Source organism: Chiloscyllium plagiosum, chromosome 11, assembly GCF_004010195.1.
Source record: "Chiloscyllium plagiosum isolate BGI_BamShark_2017 chromosome 11, ASM401019v2, whole genome shotgun sequence".
Lineage (NCBI taxonomy): Eukaryota > Metazoa > Chordata > Chondrichthyes > Orectolobiformes > Hemiscylliidae > Chiloscyllium > Chiloscyllium plagiosum.
Window position 1 is genome coordinate 52,001,895 of NC_057720.1, and position 20,231 is coordinate 52,022,125.

The 20,231-nt window shown below is 40.0% G+C and overlaps 1 protein-coding gene across 2 annotated transcripts in view; it reads right to left on the reverse strand.

Annotated features, from left to right (window-relative positions):
• Positions 1-20,231, reverse strand: part of LOC122554393 (cytochrome P450 4B1-like) — a 62,306-nt gene that overhangs the window by 25,706 nt on the left and 16,369 nt on the right. For both annotated transcript variants that reach the window (XM_043699327.1, XM_043699328.1), the window contains exons 3-5: positions 15,029-15,073; positions 8,735-8,862; positions 5,843-5,970 (exon numbers count right to left, since the gene is read on the reverse strand). In XM_043699327.1, coding sequence (XP_043555262.1) covers positions 5,843-5,970; positions 8,735-8,862; positions 15,029-15,073 — 301 coding nt within the window. The remainder of the gene's footprint in view (positions 1-5,842; positions 5,971-8,734; positions 8,863-15,028; positions 15,074-20,231) is intronic.

Here is a 20,231-nt window from a genome sequence, read left to right on the forward strand (position 1 = left end):
GCTTCCCATAATCCTTGATTCCCTTACTGATTTAAAGTCCATTTATCTGAGCCTTGAATATATTACACAACACAGCCTGAATAGTTCTCTGTGTAAGGAAATTTGCAGATTTACTTCCCTCGACAGAACTAATTTCTCTTCATCTCTGCCCTAAACGAATGACCTCTTACTCTAAGATTGTCCTTTGATCCTTGTGTGTCCCACAAGGAGAAACATCCTCTCAGTACTTACCCCGTTAAGCCCCCTAAGAATCTTGTATTCATTAACAAGGTCACCTCTTATTTCCCTAAACTTATTGAGGACAGTCCAATCTACTTGACCACTCCTCATAAGACAATCCCTCCATATCTGAGATCGACTTAATGAACTTTGTCTGCTCTGCATCCAATGACAGTACATATTTCTTTAATTAGGGGATGAAAATCGTTCACAATATTTCATGTGTGATCCAACTATTGCCTTTGTGCAGTTTTAGCAAGACTTTATTTTTGATATACCATTCTCTTTGAAATAATGGTCAACATTCTATTTGCTCCCTCTATTAACTGCTGAACTTGTATATTAGCCTTGTGTGATTCATGAATGAGGAAAACTAAACCCGTCTGTGCTGTAGCATTCTGCAGTCTATCTTCATTTTAAAACTTTTCAGTTCCTCTATTCTTCCTGTGAAAGTGCATAAGTTTGCAATTTTCCACATGAAATTCCATTTGCCAAGTTTTTTTTGCCTATTCACTTAACCTGTCGACATTCCTCTACAGATTCTTTGTATCATCCTCATTACTTGTCTTTTCAAATGTTTTTGTGTCATCTGCAAACTTAGCAATAGTACATTTATTTCCCTCATTCGTTATTAATAAATATTGTAAATATTTGTGGCTCAGCATTGATTCCTGTGGCATTCCATTAGTTATAGATGCCATCCTGAAAATGCCCCATCCCTCATTATCCCGGCTCTATTTTTTATGAGTTAGCTAATCCTCTATCCATGCTAATATAATATTCCCAACACCATGGGCTCTTATCTTATTAAGTAACCTCATGGACAGCCTTTTGAATCAATGTCCTTTGAAAATCCAGGTATCACTTGAGTCAGAAACAAACTGTGCGAAACTTCGGTCAGGGTAATTACAAAGGGATGAGAGCAGATTATCTGAGGTTGACTGGGAAAGGAATTTAGCAAAACAGATAGGTGATCCACAAAAATCCACATTACATCTACTGGATCCCATTTATCTTGCTTGTTACCTCCTCAAAGAATTCTAATAAATTTGTCAGGCTTCATGAAGCCATTCTGTCTCTGCTTGATTTATCTTGTATTTCTTAATGTTCCATGATTAAATCCTTTGTAATAGATTCGAACATTTTTCCAATTGCAGATGTTATGCTAACTGACCTATAGTTATCTGTTTCTGTGTCCCTCCCTTTTTGAATAAAAGTGTAACATTGGCAGTCTTCCAATCTCTGGGACTCTTCTACTTTCGGAAGAATATTAACTGCACATGCACTGGGTCTTCTTCATTCAATATCATCAGATGCAGCCAATCAGGCCCTGAGGACAGGTACACCTTTATTTCCATTAGCTTTCTTCGTAATCTTTTCTCTCATGATATTTATTGTGTTAATTTCCTCTCCCCTCTGTGCCTTGACTATTTAGTATTGCTGGAATGTTAATAGTACCTTCCACTGTGAAGACTGATGTATGGTATTTTTCAACTGCATTGTAATTTTCTGGTTCATTATTATCATTATTATTTATTCAACTTTATTCCCTAAGAAGCCTATGTTCACTTTATCCTTTCTGTATATTTAAAGAAGCACTTACTGTCCATTTTTATGTTATTTGCTAGTTTACCCTGAAAGTTTATGGTCTCCCTTTTTTGGGCCTCTTGTTGTTTTTAAACTTTTTGTTCCCAAGATTCTGGTTTACAACTAATCTTCACCACATTGTATGTTTTTGTTTCAACTTGACACTATCCTGAACTTCTTCGGATATTGTTGGTTTATCCCCTTTTCAGAATCATTTTTCCTGAGTAGCATTTATCTTTGTTGTGAGTTATGAACTACTTCCTTACATGTCTGTCATTGTTCACCATTTACTTATTCTGGCAGGTACCTTTCCCAGTTAACTCCAGGCATTCCTGAAGAAAGGCTTTGCCTGAAACGTCGATTCTCCTGCTCCTTGGATGCTGCCTGTCCTGCTGCGCTTTTCCAGCAACACATTTTTCAGCTCTGATCTCCAGCATCTACAGTCCTCACTTTCTTCTACCCTCATTCCTTTTTTAATTACCCTTATATAAATCGCACACCTGTTGTTTACTGAACCAACATTCTCACTCTCAAACTGAAAATTAATCTAAGAAAATTTATTAAACCTGCTTCATTAAACTTTCCAGATCCAAAAAAAGCCTGATCACTGGATGGATCCACAACATCTTGTTTAAAAAAGAAGTTCCAAATGCATTATAAATTCTTTCTCAGGCTACCACTGCAAATTGAATTTCCCAATCTACATGAAGATTAAAATCATCTATCATTCTTATTTAAAAAATGCCACTTTTACATGGCCTCATTGTTTCCTGAATTATTCTCTGTCTTGCATATAGCTACTGTTAGGGGGCCTTTAGTTTACTTCCAACAGTGTCTTCTCCTTGCTATTTCTGATCTCTACTAATATGAATTCTATGTCTTTCATTTCTTGCTATCGTACTAATTCCATCTTGTACTAACAAAATGATCTCCATCACAATGATCACCTTATTGGGATTGTATTATAGACCCCCTAACAGTCAGAGGGAAATTGAAAAACAAATTTGGAAGGAGATCTCAGTTATCTGTAAAAATAATAAGGTGGTTATGGTAGAGGATTTTAACATTCCAAACATAGACTGGAACTACCATATGTTAAGGGTTTAGATGGAGAGGAATTTCTTAAGTGTGTACAAGAAAATTTTCTGATTCAGTATGTGGATGTACCTACTAGAGAAGGTGCAAAACTTGACCTACTCTTGGGAAGTAAGGCAGGGCAGGTGACTGAGGTGTCAGTGAGGGAGCACTTTGGGGCCAGCAACCATAATTCTATTAGTTTTAAAATAGTGATGGAAAAGGATAGACCATCATTGGGAGTGCAGGTTCATATCTCCTTGAAAGTGGAGTCGCAGGTAGCTAGGATAGTGAAGAAGGCGTTTGATATACTTTCCTTATTGGTCAGTGTATTGAGTTCAGGATTTGGGAGGTCATGTTGCGGCTGTACAGGATATTGGTTAGCCACTTTTGGAATATTGCGTGCAATTCAGGTCTCTTTCCTATTGGAAAGATGTTGTGAAACTTGAAAGGGTTCAGAAAAGATTTGCAAGGATGTTGCCAGGGTTGGAGGATTTGAGCTACACAGAGAGGTTGAATAGGCCAGGGCTATTTTCCTGGAGCGTTGGAGGCTGAGGGGGTGACCATATAGAGGTTTATAAAATCATGAGGAGCATGGATAGGATAAATTTCTCTGTGGAAGGGGAGTCCAGAACAGGGGCACAGGTTTAGGGTGAGAGGGGAAAGATATAAAAAAGACCTAAGGGGCAACTTTTTCACATAGAGGATTGTATACCTGTTGCAATTGTACTAGCCTCCACCACACCAGAGGAAGTGATGGAGGCTAATACAATTGCAACATTTAAAAGGCATCTGGATGGGTATATGAATAGGAAGGGTTTGAGAGATATGGGTCAGGTGCTGGCAGATGGGACTAGATTGGGTTGGGATATGTGGTCAGAATGGACGAGTTGGACCGAAGGGTCTGTTTCTATGCTGAACATTTCTATGACTCTATGACCCATTCCTTTTCACTTGTCCATTTGAAAAATCACACATCACCCGAATATTTTGTTCTCAGCTTTAATCTCCCTGTTGCCATCTCTGCACAATTGCTATTAGATCATAATGTTAACTTCTATTTGTGTCATTTATTAATTTACTTTATTCTGAATGCAATGTGCTATTAATTTTGCATGTTTAATCATGTTTCTCCCTTTGATCCTGTTTTTTGCTTTTTTTAGGGTTTGTACTCTCTCTCTCCTTTCCTGCCTCACACTGGCTATCACAGTTGCCCTGCAATGTTGTGCATGCCTCGGTATCCCCTCTCCAAAACCCTTCCTTCTACTTTAAAAATAACACTTAAAAATAGTAGGAGCATCCTAGATGCCAGAGTTCCTCTATCCTCCCACTGCTCCATTTCTAGCAGATTTAATTTTTGCGAACAGGGAAAGTTGGTGATGCATGATTTGCACAGGAGGGCAGCCTGAACAGCAGCGCTTGACAGCTGGTTCCCACAGAACTAAGACAGGATTTGTAGCAAGACCCCCACCCCTCCACCTTTGAAACCCTTGTGGCCACCTAGGCACTGCCTACAGGGTCAGTCTGCCCAGCTCTACCCCATCCTGATCCTCAGGCTTGAAAATTCCACTTTTTGGAATACATATAATGGAGTCAGATTGGACCTCAGTGGACAATTGCCAGCCTTAGACATCTGGTTGAATTGCAGTTATATAAATAAGAGAATTATGAGAGAGGGCAGAATCTTTCTAAGTTGATGTAAGTGGTCAAATGAACATCTTCAGCAGTTACTTGCAACAGCTGAAATTGACTTGATTTAATCTGGAGTTTGATGATTTTTCAGGTCTCCTTGGCACACAGGACCTTGGTCAGTCATTAAGCGTTGTTGCACCCAAACAGAGCAGCATTATGGCTTTCATAAAGACTCTTGACCTATCATAGATTATACAAAGGATGAAGGAACTCAGTAGAGTCCATTCCTGTGTCAAGCAGTATTAACTCAATCCTTTTTTTAAATTAAGCAGCTCTTCCTTGATGCTTTTCCCTGGCTAGTGGCACTCTGTAACTACAAAGCTGATATAAAATTAAATCTTTCTTATTAAAAACTTCCATCCCTATGTAAAGCCTTCCAAAAATCAGCATGGGGTGGCATGGTGGCACAATGGTTAGCACTGCTGCCTCACAGCACCAGATATCTGAGTTCAATTCCAGCCTTGGGTGACTTTGTGTGGAGTTTGCACATCCTCCCTCTGTCTGAGTGGGTTTCTTCTGGGAGCTCTGGTTTCCTCCCATAGTCTAAAGATGTGCAGGTTGGGTGAATTTGCTGTGCTAAATTGGCCATAGTGTTCAGGGATATATAGGTTAGGTGCATAAGGTAGGGGAATGGGTGGGATACTCTTTGGAGGGTTGGTGTGAACTTGTTGGGCTGTAGGGCCTGTTTCCATACTGTAGGGATTCCAATTCTAAAATCTGCTCTAAAAATCCTGAACGTAATGACAATGCTGATAAATTCCACCACAGTTGCTTAGCCAATCCATAACAACAAGTAATCAACAACATTCTAAAAATGTTAATCAATCTAAGACCCAGATATATCTACATTCACCAAAAGCTAATTAGTTCTTTAATTTATATACTATCTATGCAACCAAGTTAATTGAAATCTTTCTCCTGGTTTTGGGTTGTATTGTTTACAGACAAACAAACTAATAATCGGGGCCAGAGCATTATTTGCACCTATCTTCAGTCGGAAAATGAGGCAGTAATGAGGTTTATAAGTTAATCATCAATTTATATTGGTCTATGTTTAAATCATGGCAACTCAATGTTTAAGTGTTTTAAGACAATTGCCTCCTGATTAATGATATAGCAGGGCTGACATTAATGGGAGTATTTAATATCATTTGTTACAAAAAATATATAAGATTATATGTAGGACAATTTATGCATGTATGTGTCTATTTTCATTCATTATGAAAACACTGTACTAAAAACTATTTTGTAACATTTTTCCAATGCTAACCTTTCAATCTGGCAGTTTCCACAGTAACTGAAAGCACATTTCAGAATACTGTCCAATGTCATAAGGCTGATTTCTTGGTAGAGCTCCAGTGTATGGCTTTCTTTTGTGTAAATTTGTTCCCATTTATCCTGTACAGACAAATAAATTAATTTTCAACTCATTTTAAGAAACCCTTAGTGAATCAAAAAGTATAAGATTATTAAAAAATTGCAAAAATACAATGCACTATTTTTGTTGATTTGTCTTTTTTCTCTTTCTTCCTCCTTCTTCAGTCTCTTGTGAAATACAGCTGGTACATTTCAAGAACTGAGTGAGAAGTCAGGATTATTAGGGGCTGGAACACTTAAATCTTAGCGCTGAAGTGAACTGGGGAAAATTTCATGTTGGTTGAGGTCCAGTGGTAAAGTTTAAAGCAAGCAAGAAAGCAACAAATAAAAACCCAATAATAAAACAATCAGACATTAGTTATATGCCTGCAGTTTAAGCTGAGACAAGCTCACTTACAGTCACATTTCTTGGAAACTAACATTCAACTGCCTGCAAAGAGAGATGCAGGGATTGTGATGTGCGATTGAGCAACACTCGTTGATTGTGTTAAAAGATGTGGGGTGATCCTGAACAAACATGCGGACACATGCAAGCTGCCAACTTGCAAAGGGGGCTGGAGCAAAACAAACCCAACCCCTCAGAACAGCCGGGAAATGTCGGAACCTGTTTGTTCTCCTCCTCTGTCGAAGAAAGCTTGGAGGCTGACTTGGACATGGTGTATGTTGCAGCCTCAATGCCTTTACCACCTGAAGAAGAGGATGAATTTCTTCCGAGATGCCACAAGTGGAAGGCTATAGTATAGTATATGTCACCCACATCCAAGGCTAAGTTGGAGGAATCTGACCCAGGATAGGCTCCAAGGAAAGGAACTGATCTACATCCCCAGACTTAGAGGGGGGAATGTGGTGATTGTAACAACATCAGTCAGGTGGACCTCATGGGATAGGAGTTCCCTGATCGGGGCTGTTAATCTGGTACAATCGGGGAGCCCTGGCTGACAGATATAAATAGACGCGTCAAATGTTCTGTTCACTGTGAGAACTGAGGAAGCTGAACCAGTGTCAAGTACTCTTCATGTGTGAGCGAAGTGTGACTTGGTGATGGGATACCGGCCTCTGTGGAGTTATTTTAACATCAGCATTCTTATACAGCCTTCCCCAATGAAGTTCCCATCTAAGTCCTCTGTAATAAAACTCACATCTATGTTATCCTAGCTCCCTGTTCAGTGTCTGGCCACATGCAGATGCCATCTCTACGACCCTTGAAATAAACTGTTTTAGTATATGAAAGAGTGGTTGTATGTGTAATCAACTGATGGTGCATCTTCATTTTCACTGTCTTCTTGTTATTCTTCTGCTCCCTGCCAGAATGTACTTAGTATGGGAAAAGAGTAAAGTTGCGCTGGAGAGAAAAGACACACACACACACAAACACCAGCTTGGAAGTCAGAATGAAATGTGAGATGAGGACAACGTGGGATTGATATGGAGGATTAGCTACAAAGATGTTTTGATAATTTCAGTTCTGCTGCAGTGTATGGTCTCAGCAACGGGCATCCTGATAACTATCCTTTAGAATTAAGACATGTAGGAATGCCAGCCCCTTCCATTTCACATTGCTGACTCGGGGTTGGATTCACCTTGCCCTGAAAGAAGATCAAACTTGTCAGTAAGGAGTGTACAGTCTATTTGGCTAATGCGGCTGGTATAGTTGAATAAATGGTAGTGTATGCAAGCTGAGAGATGTGGATGTGAGGCCTGTAACAATGCTAAGTGTATGAGGTGCAGCAAAGCATACAAATGCATTGTGCTTATTGGTTGGTGACAGGCAGGACTCCGGTAAATTGAGCAATCGTTAAGTCTGGTGCTGCAGTTATGGTACGACAAATAGTTCCTGTGTGTTTAATACCTAGTTCTCCATGCTATCAGCTCAGAGAGCATCTAAGTGCTCCTTAGAAGTGGCTGGTTCTGTGCAGATATGGGATATCTCTCCTATGTTCCATAGCATCTACTAAGTCATCAATGTGCAGTTTATGTAAACCTTAGAGCCAGCTTTCTCCTGTTGCATTATTCTTCAATGTTTCACATGTCAGATTTCCTTACTACATGACCTGCTCCAATGTACCTTCCCTTTTAAAGCTGCAGGTTGCTACAAGTGCACCAGGATGTTACTATTTTAGGCCCACTGCTGGTGTACTCAGTTAATGAAAAACGTGCATACAGCAATTATTCAATCCAGCAGGCAGCACCAAGTTGCCACGTGACCTGTACTGTACACATGAGTTAATTGAGCGCACTGATCAATGCACCCATTTTCAGGAATTATCCAATTTGGCTCTAAGTAATGCCTATTTTCCTTTTGTAAAGCTGGAGTGGGCTCAGTTGTTTTTCTAGTGGTTCAAGAATTGAGAGTGGTGATGGGGATGGTGCGGTTTACTTTCAACTCACATTTCTTAAAAATAAATGTCCCTTGTCCTTTTTACAACAGCAACATTAATTTCTTCAGGTACGACAAGCAAAAGGGATTACTAAAAGTTGAAGTTTCTCATCTTATACGTATTTGGACTAACAGACAAGAAACCAAATATAGAAAGGGAACACCAATATATAGCACAGGAAGAGGATGGCGAATGGTTGATCTATGGTCAGTTTGGACATGCTGTTAACTGTAAACTGTCTATTTTAGTTAACTGAATAAAATACAAATCAATAGGTAGACTGTGATTAGTCAGAGTGTAATCAATATAGTAAAATATGTTCTAAGTGTAATAAATGAGTATACTTGCTGCACTGAAATGATCTCTTTCCTGCCAGCAGAAATTAATAACTTAATAAAAGAACATACCAACATGATCTTGGTGGATTCCGCAACCAGTCTTACATACGTCTTCAAAACGTCATAGTGAAACCCAGGTGTTAACAGTCGTCTGTGGCGGAACCATTTCTGTCCAGCACTCACCAGTAAACCATCACCTGGGAATCAAAGATATCACTTCTTAATATCATTAAATATTAAAGTGTATACATTAGTTCCTCATTAGTGTTGCAGTTGTGTTCCCAGAAGGTGCTGTGAATGACAGCTCGAGACATGAGTGGCAAGAGACAGAAAGCAAACTACAGAGTGAGATCAGTTTTGAGTTGCAGGGTAATGGAGGGGAATTGCAAAAGGAGAGGTAGTGAACCAGAGGGTCAAATGCAACAGGATCAATGGCTGGGAGGATAAGCAAACAGGAGTGTTGGTGAGCATAAGGTGTAGCAAATAGAGAGGTGACGAGCAGAGTGAGCCAGTGGGAGGTAAAGACAGGTCAGAAGGCAGAAGAAACAGCCAAGAAAGAGTCAGAAAGCAGCAAGAGGACTGGCCAGCAGGAGGGGCCTCACCACAATGGCACCAAACATGACTCTGTCACAGGACCTGTCAGGCAGGGAGGAAAGGGTCGTGCGAGGGAGCCGTGGTTTAATAAGGAATTGGAATCCCTTGTTAAATGGAAGAGGGCGGCCTATCTCAAGATGAGACGTGAAGGTTCAATTGGGGCGATTGAGAGTTATAAGGTAGCCAGGAAGGACCTGAAGAGAAAGCTAAGAGCAGCATACATGTACATCCTGTCCCTCAGGATTCTCTCCAACATCTTGCCCACCACCGATGTCATGCTCACCGGTCTGTTGTTCCCTGCCTTTTCCATCCCAATTTGTATAATAATGGCACCACGTAAATCAGCCTCATGTCTTCCTGCATTATTCCTTCGGCTGTTGATGATAAGTACATGTCATCAAGATTCCCAGCACTTACTTCCCAAGCTTCCCACTGAGTTCTCGTGTACCCCTGATCAGTGCCCATGAAGTGCGTTGTGATTACACATCATTTGGTTCGTGTATGGAACGAACGTCCTGAGAAGTGATGGGTGTGGGTAAAGTTACAACGTTTAAAAGACATTTGATTAAGTGCAAGTATAAGGGAAGGTTTGGGAAAATATGATCCAAGCACATGCAAGTGGGACTGGCTTAGATTGAGATTATCATCCGCATGGACTGTATGGGCCGATAGGTCTGTTTACAAACACTCAGTGTAACTCTCTGACTCCAAGTGTGTTTGTATGTCCAAGCATGTATCTGCGCATTTCTGTCCGCACTTGTCTATTTGTGTGCGTTTATATGTATATCTGTGTGCCCCTCTGTGTGTATCTATCTCTCTGCACATGTTATGTGTCTATTTCTCTGAGTGTGTGTGTGTCTGTGTGCCTGTGACTGTCTGTGTGTTTGTGTGTGTGTGTGTGTGTTTGTTGATGATGCTGTGAGCTGCTGCCCTCCCTCTGTCCCTCGTAAACTGAATCTCTGATGATTTTTACCCTCCACTCCAAGCTGTACAGTGCTGGGGGGAGACGAGCAGAGACTGACAGCAAAATAAAGCTCAGCAGGTCTGGCAGCATCTGTGGACAGAAATGAAAGTTAACGTTTTAGGTCGAGTGACCCTTCCTCAGAACTCGTGTCAGGTGGATATTACATCACTGTAAGCACCATAGTGACTGCCAGACTCGTCCCACGCAGACACACACAGATATACACACACACACTGATACAGAGATTTAGAGAAACTCATTAATACGCAGAAACTAATACAGACATGGAATGTCTGTCGGTATTTCTCTTGCTCCAGGGTGACCTTGTCAGCATTTCACTTGCTTTGTCTGGTGGGTGTCAGTATTTAAGTCTGTCCTCAGGGAGTGTGTGAATAGTGCACTTCCTCACAATAGTGAGTGAATCGGTATTTCTGTGTGGTGTGTGACTGTAGGACAATTTCAAAATATGCAGATACTAAACCTGGAAGAATTATAATGTTTGTGATGGACAGTGTGGAACTCCAACAGGACAGTGACACATTGGTGTAGTTTTCAGGTTTATGGCAGATGAGGATTAATGCAGAGCAGTGTGAGGTGATGCACTTCGGTAGGAAGGACATTGAAATACAGTATAAAACAGGCTGTAAGGTTAGCAGTGGTGGACTCTCCCTCTTTATGGGCATTTAAGCGGGCATTGGATAGGTATATGGAGGATAGTGGGTTAGTATAGGTTAGGGTGGGCTTGATCGGCGCAACATCGAGGGCCAAAGGGCCTGTACTGCGCTGTATTCTTCTATGTTCTATGTTCTATGAAACATTAACATGAATCAGCAACATGAACTGCAAATACTGGCCCTATTAAAGACATGATATTAAATTGAAACAATTTAACATGGGACAACTTAAAGTGATGGTTTATGTTATTCCAATTTTTAATTGAAATCACTAGCTCTGTTTCCTGTATTTTTCCAGTGACTAAATGTGTGAATGTACTATTTATGAAGTAAATGCAGTCTGTGTTGCTTAATTATTGGTCTTAATAGAAATAGTTGATTTTCAGTTAGGTTGGTAACCAAGCAGTACAATTGGATTCAGCATGATTAAGCATGAAACAATAATAGCTTAGGTGCATTATACTAACTGTAATGATGCCAGATGGGAACAGGATTTACTTAGATATGATGGTGACTATTATGACAAATAATTGCAAGCTAGAATTACACTTGGGTGAAGTTTCCAAGGTAGGTAACACTCATGAATAACTATGAAACAATAGTCAAGTCGACTGACAAAAGCGTATAATTTTGCTTCAAAATATTCATGCCATTCCTTAAAATCTCAAACTTTCAGTGTACATTGTGTTTAGAAATTTTCCTCCTCTCAAAAAATGATTAAAGCACAGTACCAACCTACAACATAAAGAAGTCCCAAGTCCAAGTGCTTTTCCTGTTTGATTTAGTTGATTATAGCTGGGCGACTGGTGAGCACTACCTTTGGTCTCAGCATTTGCACTTGGGATGGAAATAACTCAGAATGATATCTAGTTACTCATGTTCAAAAAGGAGGCAAATAGACTTTGGATGGAAGAACAAGATTTGGTATTGTTGAGATATCTCCCAGGTTCAAATCCTGCTCATGCTGTTTTTATCAAAACAGAAATGGCTACCTGAGGAAGACAAGTGTTTGCCAGGGAACTGTAAGCCATGAGCAGTAATCATCAACATTCAAGTTGTGCATGCTGACACTTGGAGGAATTAAAAACATAGACTTCTGTTGATCAGAAAGTGCATCGCCTCAATTTTATTCCAAAGTGACAATATTTCCAAATTCAAATATGTAGCTAGAATGGAGTTGGCTCATGTGGAATTTGGCTTTAGAGGAAGGAAATAGTGGTCAGTCCTTTAGCCTGACTTAAGCAGGTGAAGTATTAATAGTTTTATAATGGAAGGAATAACCAATTCTATGTTTCCCAACTAAATTGATGCCACAGTGTTGGTGATTTGAGCCTCTCCTTATCCAAATGCTAAATCATTGAATCCCTACAGTATGGAAATAGGTCCTTCAGCCCAACAAGTCCACACTGAACCTCCAAAGCATAACCTACCCATACCCCTCTACTATTATCCTATTATTACCCCGGACCAATGCACCTAACCTACACACCCCTGAATACTGTGGCCAATTCACCAAACCCACACATCCTTGGACTGTGGGAGGAAACTGAAGCACCCAGAGGAAAACCCAGGCAGAAGTGGGAAAAATGTGTAAACTCTACATAGACAGTTGACCAAGGCTGGCATCGAACCCGGGTCCCTGGCGCTGTGAGGCAGCACTGAGCCAACATGCCGCCACAAATGCTTTTCAGTTACACATCAGTAGTTTTCTATCCAAATATCCAATTCATGTGGAGAACAACACTGTTTCTCAAGTACCACTCCCCTTTCAGCACATGAACACAGAACAATTCAGGAATGCAGGACCATCATAGGTGTTACTTTTCGGCATGAAAATGATGAGATTAAACCTAACTCAGGTACAGATGAAATTATCAAGTCATGTTGTTCAAAGAGCAAATGTTTCTTCTGAAGGCTTAGTCAAACATTTCTTCCTTAACAAGGAAGCTGGAAATTACAAGACAGACTAAGCGAATAGAAAAAGCTATGACAGATAGACTTAATACAAGAAAATATACGATCATTTTTTTTGGATCTAAGACTGTTTTTTTTCACAGGTGAAAGACGAGGAAATGTTGGCTGTCCATGGATGTGCAGGCTAGGTGGATTAGCCGTGGAAAATGCAATGTTATAGAGTCATAGAGATGTACAGCATAGAAACAGACCCTTCAGTCCAACTTATCCATGCCGACCAGATATCCCAACCCAATCTACTCCCACCTGCCAGCACCCAGCCCATATCCCTCCAAACCCTTCCTATTCATATACCCATCCAGATGCCTTTTGAATGTTGCAATCATACTAGCCTCATTGCCCCTTAGGTCTCTTATATATCTTTCCCCTCTCACCTTACACCTATGCCCTCTAGTTCTGGACTCTCCCACCCAGGGAAAAGACATTGTCTATTCATCCTATCCATGCCCCTCATGATTTTGTTAACCTTTATAAGGTCACCCCTCAGCCTCTGACACTCTAGGGAAAACAGCCCCAGCCTGTTCAGCCTCTCCCTATAGCTCAAATCCTCCAACCCTGGCAACATCCTTATAAATCTTTTCTGAACCCTTTCATGTTTCACAACATCCTTCCAATAGGAAGGAGACCAGAATTGCACGCAATTTTTCAAAAGTGGCCTAACCAATGTCCTGTACAGCCACAACTTGACCTCTCAGGTACTGTACTCAATATTCTGACCAATAAAGGAAAGCATACCAAACACCTTCTTCACTATCCTATCTACCTGCGACTCCACTTTCAAGGAGCTATGAACCTGCACTCCAAGGTCTCTTTGTTTGGCAACATTCCCTCGGACCTTACCATGAAATGTATAAGGACAAAGTGAGGACTGCAGATGCTGGAGATCAGAGCTGAAAATTCCTGAAGAAGGGCTCATGCCCGAAACGTCGATTCTCCTGCTCCTTGGATGCTGCCTGACCTGTTGTGCTTTTCCAGCAACACATGAAGTGTATAATTCCTGCTAAGATTTGCTTTCCCAAAATGTAGCACCTCACATTTATTTAAATTATACTCCATCTGCCATTCCTCAGCCCATTGGCCCATCTGATCAAAATCCCATTGTAATCTGAGGTAACCTTTTTCTCTGTCCACTACACTTCCAATTTTGATGTCATCTGCAAACTACAAATTTACTAACTGGGGGGTGGGGTAGAGGAGGTGGGTCTGGGTGGGATGCTCTTCAAAGGGTGACTGTGGACCCTTTGGGCCAATGGCCTGCTTCCACAGTGTAGGGATTCCATGATTCTAATAGCTGATCCCCAGCCCAAAGGGGACATCCCAGCATGAATGGCCATCTCAATAGTTCCAACATTGCATTCACTCCTCTGGTCAATGTGGCTGATCAGCTTGACCCTGATGCAGTAAATTTAAAACATTATCTGGCTTCCAAAGCCACCTTAACATGAAGGTTCCCTCTCCTTCATCCTGTACTGACTACAGTGACCACCTTGGCCAGTGACATTTCTGAGACCACTGAATCTCCAGTTGGGTCTGCAGCTCTAAGAAGTGGGCATCCATTCTCAGAGAGCTGTGGGTCTATAGAATTTCCTTCCTCAGGATGGAGTGGATGTAGAATTTTTAAATATTTTTAAGGCTAGGTTCTTGATCATCAAGGGATTAAAGATTATTGGGAGTATGAATGAGTATAGAATTGAGGTTAAAATCAGATCAGCAATGATCTTATTGAATGGTAGAGCAGGCTTGATTGTCAAATTGCCTGACCTTGAATCATAAGTTTGTAACAACACCTGCAAGCTCCCCTCCGAGTCACACTGCATCCTGACTTGAAAGTATGTCACTGTTCTTCACAGTTAATAGGTCAATAACCTGAAACACCCTTGCTAATCACATAATGAGTGTACCCAGATTGCAGTGAGTGCAATGATTCCAAAAGGTGGTCACCACCATTTTCTCAAGGGCAACTAAGGATGGGCCAAACTCACTCCTGATGAAGAGCTTATGCTTGAAATGTCGACTTTCCTGCTCCTCAGATGCTGCCTGACCAGCTGTGTTTTTCCAGTACCACGCTTTTTGACCCAAATCAATTTTATCCTTGCCAACAACATGCATCTCCCATGGTTAATGAAAATAAAAACTGTAATGATGTGGAATACTTACCAATCCAAGGAGTTATAAATTGGTAAACCATATCGTCTTTTGGCTCTGTAACACATTTAAGTTCAAACAGATGTAATTCAGAGACTTTTACTTTTTTTTCCCAATTACTCAATGTAAAACGCTATAAAGAGTAAAGTTAAAATCATCAAGGCACATTGTACTACACTGATCACAAGAAGTAAAGGAAAGAATAAATCATACACTCCATTGAACTCTTCAGTATGATGATGGCTGACCTTCAGCTTCAATTCCGCTCTTCTGCCTGTGCCCCAGATCCCTTGATTCCTTGACAGACTTCAGCAGAGATCAGTCTTAAATATAGTCAACAATGGAGCATCCACAACTCTCTTGAATCAAGAATTCTAAAGATTCCCAATCCTTTGTGTAAAGACATTTCTCCTCAGTTCATTTGTAAATGATCAGTTCCTTATCCTAAAACAGTGCAAATATGTTCTAGATTTCTCAGTTTCTCAGCCAGATGAGACATCTTCGCTGTGTCTATCCTGTCTAACCTCTTCAAAATTTTGATTAAAAATCTTCTATCTTTACCAGTATCATCAATGTTTTGAGCTGATTTCTAAAATACTCCTAATCCTGAAATTGCTACTACTTGTCACACCTCACTGGGTTAGCACACTGGAGAATAGGCCCTATTATTCCCAGAGTTGTCACAAAAGTTAAAGACTTTAAAAAGTACACAAAACCCCCCAATGGCCTTGTCTTCTAGACACAGGCTTACAGCAAGTATGGACGAGGTTTGTGTACTCAATAAACGTGACAATTTATTACAAGTAATTAGCCTCCAGCTACAGATAAGTAATTAGCAGCATATAACTCTATTAATGAAAACTCTCACCCTCTTACAAACTTCCCTAACACCCATTGACACAGACAGGAAAAAAACATGTCATAACATGTCTGAACAGGTGATTGAAAATAATTTTCATTTAATGAAATGCTATTCTTAACTTCTTGAGCCTACCACAGACAGACTTTCTTGCTGAGTTTAATGGAATCTACATTATTTAACATTTTGATTTGTTTGTTTGAATGTTACCCATTCTGACTTCCACGTTGAGAATTCTTAATGTCTAGATCGTCCGGCACATTTGGTAAGAAAGGAAGCTACGTATTAATGAGAGGAGCAGTGGAGTTAATAAGATACAATCCTCCTTAATTTGCAGCTCACTGATGTTGAGTGAAAAACTCGCCTCATTACAAATGCATGAAAGATCCTGCGAAATGTTGCAAGTATTGAAATAGGCTTTGACAGACGTCTCAAACAATTCTGACACAAATGTTCCCTGGCCCACATTGCTCAGGCCATTGTAAGATCCCACCCTTTGTTCTTTCCTGACCCACTCTGTTTGTCTTTACCCATGTCTCTTCACAATTCTGTTGCCTCAAATTTTCTCCTTAGACTTCTAAATCTCCCTCACGAACACCTCCCCTCCACTTAACAAATGTTCCTTGTATGTTTAAATTTCTACCAAACACGAATTATATAATTCACTACGGCACTGGTAACGTCTCTATGACATCATTTATCCTGGCATCAGGGAGGCAACATACCTTCATCGAATCATACAATCCTTACCATGTGGAAGGGGGTCATTCAGCTCATCAAGTCCACAGCAACCCTCTGGAGATCATCCCACCCAGATCCACACTTCAACACCATCCCTGTAACCCTGCATTTCCCAAGGCCAATGCACCTAAGCTGCACATCTTTGGACTGTGGCAGAAAAGTTAAACACCTGGAATAATCTCATTCAGAGACACTGGGAGAATGTGCAAACTCCACACAGACAATTGGCAGAGGCATGCTTCTGGTCCTCACTCCAAAGACCCTGCTGACATCTTCATCAAAATGGTACTCAGCAAAGACTGTGCTGGAATTGTACACATGTTGTCCAGACACCATTTATGTTCATAAGTAGCAATGTGGTGTCACAGCCATAGGTGCTAGGGAGCCCAAAGTCGCAACACTCTTTGTTTTATCAGCACACCACAAAGCCAGGGCACAAAGTACAGTCTCAGCTCTCTGAATCTGAACCTACTTCTTCTTAACCTCCTCTTTCATTCACCTGTCAATGTCTCTCCCACTTAAAATGCTCCTATTCCAGATACAATTATCTTTAAGGGGGCATTCAGAAGGCATTTTCTAATCAACTTGTTCAGAGATGGAACAACACACTTCAGGAGCAGGTGGGACTTGAACCTAGGCCTCCTGGCTCAGAGACAGGGACACTAACATTGCACCACAAGAGCACTCCAAGGGTGATAGTCTGAAAGGGCCCTTGCATTTTGTCAGGAGAAAAGCCCTCCTCAGCCTATGGTTGATCTACTGATCCTTATTTACTCTGCGATACAAAGTTCTGATTGAAAATATGTGGGCTCACCAGCGAAGTGATGCTGCTCAAGTCTAGAGGATTAGTGCTAAGTCAGAAGATTGGACAGAATTGAAAAATCAACAAAGAATGTCTAAAACAAAAATGAAGAGTGAAAATTAAAGTCTGAGAGGAAGTTAGCTGGAAATATATAATTAAGTGGTAAGGCAGGAGTGTTCTCAATGATGGGAGGGTCTCTGGTTTCGCTAAAGTAATCTTGAATCTGAGATGTTCCACCTCTGAACATGGCACTCAAATGTTCACCTTGTCTATGGTTATAACCACTTTGCTTCTTCCAAATGTCATTCTTTCAAAAACTCAATTTCTGAGTTCAAAAACCCACTGCCAACACAGATTGCCCTTGACAATGTGGTATTATCCTGCCTTCTTGAACTACTGTCATTCATTTGGTGGAGATACACCAAAAATGCTGTTTGGGATAGAAGTCCAGGATTTTGATGCAGCAACAATAAAGGAACAGCAATGTATTTCATGATGAATGGCTTTGAGAAGAACTTGCAGGTAGGTGGTGAAATTCCCATATATTTGCAACCATATTATTTTAGATGATAGTAGTTGTGGGTTTAAAAATGCTTTCAAAGGAGGTTTGCTGAGTTTCTGAAGTGCATCAACTAATACACAAAACAAGAGCTCATCGTATAGGGGATAACATTTTAGCATACAGAGAGAATTGGTTAGCTAACACGAAGCAGACAGTCAGATTAAGTGGGTTATTTTTGGATAGATAAAATGTGATTGGTGGAGTGCCACAGGGATCAATGCTGTAGCTTCAATGATTTACTGCCAATACAAATGACTGGAATGAATGGTTTAAATGCATGATTGCTAAATTTGCTGATAACACAAAGGTAGTCTGGAAAGCAAGTAAGGAGGATGGAAGGAGACTGCAAAGGGATATACAGAGATTAAGTGAATGTGCAAAATTTAGCAGATCGAGTATAACGTGGGAAAGAGTAAACCTGTCCACTTTGGTAGGAATAGATCAGAAAAGCAACATATTATTTTAATGAAGAGAGATTGAAGAACTCTGTGGTACAGACAAATCTGGGTGTTCTGGTACATGAATCAAAACAAGTTAGCTTGAAGGTATATTGAGTAATATCAAAGGGCATATGATGTAGAGACGGAAGCAGAGTTTAAGCCACGATCAGATTAGTCATGATTTTATGAATAACTGGAGCAGGCGAGAGTTGTCAAATCATTTACTGCTGCTCCTAATTCATGTCTATGCAAGATAGTCACAATGAAATCTGTTGAATAACAGGAAAAAATACAATGAGCTTTTAAATTCACAACAAATTGAGTCATTTGAAAGAATAACCTTTGATAGAAAAGAAGTAGTTATAAAAAAGAACAGACAAAAGTCATTTAGATAGTTTCCATGAAATTGTTGCAACCCAAGTTTAGATTTTTTTTTCACTTTCTTCCAAATGCTAAACAACAGTTGTACCAGATGAATTCAAATTGCTCTTTGGAACAATTTCTGTTGCTCTGTAACATTGCCATGAAAGTCAACATTACACCATCTTGAATACTGACTCAATCAATGAATAACTAAAATTTGAGTAAGATTCAAAATGCCACTAGTCATGCAGAAATAAAGGGTTTGTACTCCTGTGATGGTAGTGTAAAACAAATGGAATTGCATCAGAAATCTGTTATATTCCTTGTCAGATAATCAGTTCCATGAAAAGTCAATGCAAAGGGACATAGAGTGGAACATATAACTAGCAACCGATGTGACACTGCCTCTTTGGCCATAGCCTTAGTTGAATTTCTACCCCAATTTCTCTGTTATAATTTTGTCAAATGGGGTTAAGATGAAAAACGTCTTTAATGCTTGGTTTATCTGACATATAAAATGACATGTTATTAACTGTTAAATTAAACACATATTTTCTATCTTTGCTAATCAATGTTTCCATCCAATCATAAATCTGCCAACTTGTTGAAGTTTCTTAGTTACTTATTACCTCTGTTGTTGCAATATCATGAATACAGTTATAAAGGATATGTTTATAATTTTATCTGAAATAACAAATTGAGGATTTATTTCTGCCAAGTGAGAAAGGAAACTTGAATAATGTCTACTGCTGCATCTTGTTGCTTTCACTGCTAACTCTAAATGTATTAACAATAACAGCTCTTAGCTGAACCAACCTTCTCATAATGCTAGCTTAAAGGAGACAATCTTTCTGCATCCCGGAAAGGAGGGAGGAAATTTTGTAAGAGAGTTTTATCTTGGTGGCTTTAAAATCCTCAGAAACTTACACACCACACACAATCAAGAAATTCTGACACCTACATCACAAAACATTCAAGGATTTGAAACAGTAACAAACAGTTATTGGCTAGCTATACATGAACAAAGGACTCTTTATCGTAAGAGAAGCTGTGTTGCAATGTATGGAGATTCCATCCCATTTCTGAATCTCTTACTGTATCCTTTTGTGAGAATCTTCACCAATGCCACATTTGTAACAACAATAGCTTCTCTTGCAAAAGTATACTCTTTGTTTCTATATATTTAGAGAAAGTTGGGAATACACAGAATTTTATAAAATGACAGTGATGTCAATAGGGGACAGAGAGAGAGAGAGAAAGAGAGAGACTCATCTATAATGAGATTTTGCTTTGGCCTTGAGGTATGAAAGTTGTATTAGGAAGCGCAAGATTAAAAAAAAAGAGGCTGGTTCACTTGATTGCCAGTTCTATTGCCTTCGTTATTCAAGATGAAACGCTTTTGATTAACTATGTAGGATACACCTTAACCCTGCATTTTATCAACCAAG